At 42.8% G+C, this 7,960-nt stretch overlaps 1 protein-coding gene across 7 annotated transcripts in view; it reads right to left on the bottom strand.

Annotated features, from left to right (window-relative positions):
- The window catches only part of sun1 (Sad1 and UNC84 domain containing 1), a 26,924-nt gene that overhangs the window by 8,534 nt on the left and 10,430 nt on the right, over positions 1–7,960 (bottom strand). For 5 of the 7 annotated variants that reach the window (XM_035654252.1, XM_035654248.1, XM_035654247.1 and 2 more), the window contains 6 exons: positions 3,298–3,486; positions 2,538–2,794; positions 1,786–2,049; positions 1,513–1,647; positions 931–1,059; positions 26–109 (listed from right to left, as the gene is read on the bottom strand). In XM_035654252.1, the coding sequence (XP_035510145.1) occupies positions 26–109; positions 931–1,059; positions 1,513–1,647; positions 1,786–2,049; positions 2,538–2,794; positions 3,298–3,413 (985 nt within the window). In that variant the 5' untranslated portion in view covers positions 3,414–3,486. The remainder of the gene's footprint in view (positions 1–25; positions 110–930; positions 1,060–1,512; positions 1,648–1,785; positions 2,050–2,537; positions 2,795–3,297; positions 3,487–7,960) is intronic. The other 2 variants (XM_035654250.1, XM_035654253.1) reach the window with 2 other exon arrangements.

Below are 7,960 nucleotides of genomic sequence, written 5' to 3' on the forward strand. Positions count from 1 at the left end.
TGTGTGTGTGTGTGTGTCTGCTTACACAGGGAACCATTGAGATTAAGATGTGATGCATCTTCAGTCACCAGGCCCTTCACATTCATGCTTCCACAGAAACTTGTGTGAGCTGCAACATACATACAACACATTTATTTGCATAACAAAACCATGTTGTGTGAGAAAATGACGACGAAATGAACGATGGATGAAGAAGAGAAAGTGCACACGTCACCAATGTGACAGCAGAGGAGCTCTGTCTTCATGAAGAAAATGAGAATAGAGGTGCATTAAAACAGTTAAGAGGACACACAGTGACAACTGCTAGAAACAAGAACATAGAAATGTGGTGAAAACGAAGCTTGAGTGTTGATACAACACTTCCACAGCTGTGAAAAGAACCAGCTTAAATCAGGAGTATACTAGAAATAAAACTGACCAGGTAAAAATTTAAACTGCTGTCAAACACTGTGTACAAATAGGTGCACGCTAACCAAAACTCAAATTGTCTTTACCGACTGCACATCACATCTAAAAAGGAGCTTGAAAATCACAGTTATTGAGTCAGGGCGTCTTTTTAGTTCTCTTGAGTCTTCCTTTGGGTGCACATATTTGCACAACCTCATGTGAACTAAAGGACTCATTAAAAATTCAACTTGTGTTGTGCGATAGTTTTGATCTGATCAGAAATCAGGAAATGGCTTTAGGGCGGTGTACAGTTTTATTTTTGTTTCTAATATACTTCCTCCTTCAGAGATAGAAAGTGTGAAAGTAAAGGCTGGAGATGGAGAGAGATGATAAAGGACATTATTTGACTACATGAGGCTTCATTCTTCTTAAGCAAAAAAGTGAGACCTTAGAAATGAGAGAAATGGTGAAGAAAGTTTATTAATAGAGTGGCACAAGAGGTCAGGAGCTGTGACCGTTAACCTTTGTAGTAACGGCTGGTACCTTGTCCTTCATATCCATTAGCCCTGTAGCCCATCACCCTGTGGAGAGTGGTCTGCTTAAACAGCCACAGTTGGGAGAAACTGGAGGACACTGCTTGTCTCATCGAGTCCGAAAATGATGCAAACACACCTGGTGACACACCCGCCCCGTACAATCACTGTTAGTCAGAATGCACAGTCGAGGTACAGCTAGAGACACAAAATAATACAAATATAAATGTGTGGTAGGATGAGTGAAGTCAAAGATAGAAAAATCCCCTGAAGATACCCTGAGAGAAAAATGACAGAAAACTATGGAAAGCCTGAGAAGAGGAAATGTAACAAGGTTTCATGTGAAACAGAAATAGAGCATGACTCAGCCAGAAACATTAACAGTGATGATAAGAATCCTGCTCAGGCAGAAACCAACAGGGAGTGGAGATTTCAAATTAGCTGCAAAAGAGAAATCAGCCTAAAATCTGTCAGCTCGCTGAGAATCTCACTCTGAGCTGACTGACTCAGGAAAATCTGCCACCGAAAAAGACAGAAGAAAGACAGAGAATGATGGGTAATGGATGAAGAGCAAAGCACGCCTCTTGTATACCTTTTCCTGGAGGGCTTTTGGCCCTTGAACCCAGCCAGAGCACATTGTTGAAGATCAGGGTGACTAAGGACACTATGGGGGCCAGGGCTCGTTTGCTGTAGCGCATACACGCGTTAGACATAGACACCAGGACACCTGGAGAAAGACACCGCTACCAATTACATTCTCATTATCACAACTTCCATTAAGATATTGACATACAAGACTTTCACCTTCGGGGTCCAATAATGTCAATATTTAGAAGGACACATGTCCAACTCAACTGTTTCTCACCTGTCTTATTCCTTCGACTCCTGTCTCTGGTGTATATGCTTGTGAAAGGTGATGAGGAGGAGTAGAGGGCGCCTGAGGAAGCTTCTGCAGCCTGAGATGATGATGACGATGACGATGAAGACCGTGTGATAAAGGAGTCCATCTTGTGAGAGTGTATAGAGCAGTCTTTGCAGATGTAACCATTTGCGAGCGAGGTGTGGGACTTTGATGCACTGGCGTCTCCATTGACACCTGATGAAGTGTGGTCGGCGCTGGAGCTCATCCCTGAGGGACCGCAGCGTACACACAGATAAATAAAACCAATTCATTCTTAAAACTATTACATTCATAAAGTATTAGTGCAAAGATACTGATATTGAGCAAGTATGTTATTGCTCTAACAATATAAAAATGCTCTATTATAAGTAAAAGTCTTGTATTCATAATTTTAAATAAGTATGTAAGTATTGTTGAAAATATATACTTAAAGTATGAAAGTCAAAGTACTCACTATACCTCAACTAGTTCCCTTATACTATACTATACTTGTTTATTGAGAGATATAAAAACGTATAAATGCATTTCTTATGTTGAAAATCTTGACCACAGGTTATAACCTAAATTAGTATTTCCCATTGTATGGTTTCTATCTCTGTACTATTTTAGCTTTGTGTTGTATACACAACATGGTAGAATTCAATTAAAAGATATTCAAATAACTTCTAAATTACAATAGATCATTTGGGATGAAATCTATCTTTTTAACAACTGACCCCAGTGTCCATCCACAGAAGTAGAAGTGGTGGTTGTGGTTGTGGTGACGGTGCGCTGCCTCAGGTGTGACTGGTCCAGGATGGAGGCGAGTAGAGAGGCATCAGATGCTGTGTTGCTCTCCTGAACGACGCTGCTGCTGCTGTTAATCGGTGTACTAACAGCTGAGAAGGAGAGGGTTTTCCTCGGTGTGGCGACTTGGCTCAGGGATAATGACAGGGCACCGGAACTGGACTGCTGCTTTTTGCTCCGCAGCGTCCTGGGACAGCAGAGACAGGAAAAATATGAAGAGTGAGTTTTGTTGCATGTATACGAGTATATACAGAGGTACACAATACAACATAACACAACAAACACAAACCTTATGACATAAAAATACACAACTGACGGAAACAGAGGGATGATGGAAACGGAGGACAGTGCAACGTAGAGAGACTGTTTCTGACTCAGCTGCACTGTTACAGTAAACGCAGCCAAGTGGGCTAAACTCCTGTTTCAACAGTGGTTTGCCAGTGTCTCTACGTCTCCTCCTCTACCAGGCTGTGGGACTGACTCTTCAGCAGACAGCGCTGTCAGCAGGCAGCAGGAGAGACGCTCTGTGCTGCACTTTCATCAAGAGCCTGAAAGCCCTGCCCCGCTGACTGTGTCGCAGGTCTAAATTGCACCAAATCTGACAACACACTTCCCTGACTCACACTCAGAGAGACAGAAAAAAAATGAACATGCCGATATTTACTCTCCGGTATTCATTGCTAGTCTCACCGTGTCTCTCTCCTGGTATTGGTGTAGTTGCTGCTGTGGTTCTGGGAGTAGTCAGCCAGGCTCTCGTTGCCATAGTGACCGGCACCGGTCTGCAGACGCAGGCTCCGCCGTGACATCCTGGGCGATTCGTACACGGCAGCAATCTGGTGTTCCTTCTCAAACTCTAATGCTGCTGTGGAGTAGCTGGAGCTGAGAGAGAGACAGGAGGGAGGAACGAGGGAAGAGCGGAGCAGAAAGAGCGGGAAAGTTAGAAAGTGGGGGAGGAAAGAAAGAGAACCAAATTAAAATTCCTTAATTGATGAAAGGAGGAATTGCATTACAGTTACTCCAAAGTTTCTCATGTCCGCTGCACGGAAATTCATTTGGACACAACAAACAAGCCTTAAGTGACTTTTAACCTCAAATCAATACTGCACACAGATATCCTGCACTTTTCCTAATGTGCATGTCACCTTCAGCTACTTCAAACAAAAACAAACAAAACACAGGGACAGACTGTCCGTTTAGAGAGCTGTTGTTCCCTGCAACAGGAAGTGACTCACTCACAGGGGAGAGAGAAAACAAGACAAAAGAATAGTGTGTCTCTGGAAGTCAAATTGGAAAAACGAGCCCGATAAACATCCCAAAGAATGCTCGTAGGCTAGAAAAAAAAAAAACTACTCCATTCACTGCAATCCAAAGCCAACCACGGTAAGTGGAAACACACCATGAATGTTTGACTTTGCCATGCGTTGTGCAGCTGTGACTCACAGGGCCACACCCACCTGGCAGGGTAGGCATGCAGAGTCAAAGCCAACACTCAGCCTAGACTAACAGGCAACAGGGCAGCTATTGCGAAATTCACTTGAACTACGAAAACTATTTTTATAATCTGTTTTATAGCTGGTGCAAACAAAAAAACAAAGTTGGCAAACATGTTAATTCTAGCTTACCAACTATACTGTGACTGTGATAAATTCTGATGAGACAAACGCTGACAGCGCTGCACTTTCTTTGCAGGCTGTGTACAATCTTCAGCACGTAGCTCAACTAGGTCAGGCAGAATTACTCCACGGATAGAGGAGGATAGAGGAGGAGCGAAGCACTTTATCTGTCACTGGAGGACAGAGAATCAACTTCCTGCCACACACTTGAAAAGAAGGGACGTTCCCTGTATAAACAAGAGCCAGAGTTTAAGGCACAAGTGCAGAGTCACTGGCAGTGGCCCTTTACGGCAGTGAGTATGTTGAGGCAGTCTTGCACGTGGGACAAACCGTAGAGCGATGTGGGCTGTATGTGCATACATGTGTGCTCTGTGGTCCTCCCTCTACCTCTACACCCTGAAGATTACACTCCCACTGAGAGCCAATTATGTGCTTTCATCCTCGCTCTGCCTCCTGCCTCCTGCCTGCTGCTCCAACTGGCTTTTCTCTGAGCACATGACCAGGGCAACACCTCTCCTTCTGTATCCTGTTGGTCTCAAATTGACCAGAGCTATCTTTTTTACCACAGCAGACGATCATTATCTCTTCTGGTTAACCCTACTCTCTCCTCATGTTTTTTTGTCCCCCAAAACATAAAACTAACACCTCGGATGGGTAAAAAAAACACAGTGACATCATTTAAAACCACAGAAAAATGTCCAAACAGCGGGATTCTTTGTCTGTGCTCTTCATGTGCCCACAAGCCGCCATCTATACCCTGAAAAAAAAAAAAAAGTTCAACTAGGAGGAAGTGAAGCGGTACCATATTATATGTCTATGATGCCTCTATCAAGCTAACTAAGCTCACAGTATGAATGAGCTGTACCAAAGCATGCCACTTTCAAATACTACTTTACTAACGGATAAATCACATATTTTAATTCATGTACAATTAAAGAGAAAAATCAAGCAAGCTTTAAAGCGACTGTTATAATAATATATCAAACTGTGCGCTGAAGATACACAGTGCCAGTAACACCAGAACAAGAGGCCATACAAGGACAGATGAGCAGAGAGCTGAAGTCACTGTGTGTCCCTGCAGCAGAGAGCACGAGGACCCTGGAGGACACACTCCGAGCAGAGCAGTGAGAAAACAGCGGGTACCTAAACGCACGAGGGCCAGATATCGACCCCACAATCCACTTTCCACCACTGCGACGTCACTGCTCGTCTGATTCAAATTTGAAATTCAAATCTTGGAAAATACCTGTGGGGCAGTGCCGGGTATGTTTTTGTGTTTGCTTTGAATTTCAAACTTTAAAGACAATAATGTTCATTAGAGTGGGCCAAAATAACAGTTTAATCCAGTGAGTCCAGACGAGGAAGAGTACTACAACCCAATATTTTACTGACAACCCTCATAACTGCGACATACACCTGAAGAGTCCCTTAAGTTAATAGAGCTTGTCTCCAGGTCACATCCCCTGAGCCAGTAAATCCTTCACTGTGCAAGTCCTTCAATGTTATACGAAACAAACTAACAGAATGCAACCTTCAGTGATCACACCAAGGAACCATACGATCCCCAGGTTCACCTGGAATGTGGCTTGAGTGCCTGAGCGGGGCAGGGCGTGTGTGTGTGTTGTGGTGTGTGTGTGTGTGTGGTGTTGGTTGTGTGTGTGTGTGAGAAAGAAGAAAGGGCTTGTCTGTCTGTGTAGCCTTTAGCCAGACACAATCATTAATGTCGTCCTCTGCTCAAACAACTCATGATCAGAGATCTTTATTCCACCAACACACCAATCAATCCCCTATGCACCAACTTAAAGTAGCATCTCCAACTAAAAACAGCTTTAAGGAAACCAGCAGCGGTGGAGATCAGAGGCTGGAAACAATGTTTAATTAGTTTGCTAGACTCTTTTCACTTGTTCTGGGTATCCAAACTGATCCGTGTGCCGCTCTCTCCCAGGCGGCTCCCACGGCCCACATCGGAGATTAAAATAGAGACGGACATTGTGCTTTCAGAAAGACACAGATGAAGAGACAGACATACAGTGCTGAGAGAGAAGACACTTCCATCCTGACATTCAGCTTCCTGGAATCTCTCCTTACATAACACTAAAGCTTTGATACTCTTCCCACACTCAGTGGGCACAGCCGGCTTTCTTACAACGCACAGCTACACAGAGCATCACATCAGATAGGATTCTACATTTTAGTTGCTCGTGTTTGTTATTTAGCACATTATTAGTATGCAGAGCAACATGCAATGAGCATGCAGGACGGCATTCAAAGTACTGAAATTTAGGTGCACTTAATAAACTATTAGATACAAAGCTGTGAAATGATATTTGTTTCCTTTCTTTGTATTCTGACACTGAACTCAATAACTTATGGTTTGGGATTATTGCTCAGACAAAACGAGCAATTTCAAACTCGGGCTTTGGGAAATAATGACAGTTCTTTGACACTTTATAAACCAAACATTTAATCAAGAAAATAATTCAGGTTGATTAATAACGGATACAAGCTGAGTAACAGTTTACTGAATCTGGTTAGCTTTACAAACAAGTATTCAATTCTATTTATGCCAAGTATTAGAATATGATCTGTCTAGCATAAGAAAAAGTAACATTACTTCAAGGTGCACATGCACAACTGAAATGGGATCAGATCTTCCAGACAGCCTCAGGGTGGTGTGATTGGAATTCATCCAGGTGCAAACCCGACGTGATGAATGTGTTTTTATCAATGAGAAAGAATCTGCCCGTGGGGTGGAAGCGCCATCACTCCTCACTCTTTACGGGCTCATTAATATATCGTACCCTGGAGACAACGTGAATCCAGATATTTGTAGAGGGGTTCAGAGCAGCTGCTGGAACGACAGAGGCAAAACCGGCACGTCATGATTTCTCTCAGATCTATCCACAGAAGACAAAGAGAAAGTAACTCTAGTAACATGGCTTCTGGTGAATCTCCAGTGCCGTGTTTGGTTTGCTGCCACCGAAGGGACTCGCCACCCACCCACCTTCTGCCTGCTTTGAATAGTGTATGCAAAAAGCGAGATCCCATCACAAAGTATACAGAATGGATGGACACAATTATACATCAAGTTTACATGCAAAGACAAGGTGGTCGTTCTGGCTCTTCACCATCTGCACGGCAGATGTTCCTTTAGATCAGATCAGAGATAGATTTCTGTTTGGTCTGCTGGAGGAAGTCTGTTTGAAGCTCATCTTTTAGGGCTGCAACAAAGAATTGTTTTCTTTAAAACAGACCCAAGGTGGGATCTTCAAATGGTCTGACTAACAAGTTATTTTCTGTTAAATAAGAAAAGAAAAGCAGACAATTCAGAGCACTTAACATCTGAAAGTAGGGGATGTTTGTTTTGCTTGAAAACAAAAACTTAAATTATCCATCAATCATCAAATGAGTTTGTTTAATTGACATTCCAGCTTTAATAACGTAAACCAAAAACTCTGACAACTTAATGTCAAACCAAAAGAAAAAGCAAAAGTTGATACACTGTCAAAAAGAATAAGAAAGAAAATCCCCTTGCTGGTAATTGTATTACAAGCACAGACACTGATAATATAATATAACCTAATCTGCAGCTCTGAGATCAGAGTCTACTGTAGTGAGCTATAACAGTAGTAGCCACAAAGACCCTCGACAAAAAAACACTGGCTTCCATTTGTGGTCTCACACACACACACACACACACACACACACACACACACCTTAAACAGATTATAGAAACCACG

This window comes from Morone saxatilis, unplaced genomic scaffold, assembly GCF_004916995.1.
Source record: "Morone saxatilis isolate NCDOM2014 unplaced genomic scaffold, NCSU_SB_2.0 Contig14, whole genome shotgun sequence".
NCBI classification, from domain to species: Eukaryota; Metazoa; Chordata; class Actinopteri; family Moronidae; genus Morone; species Morone saxatilis.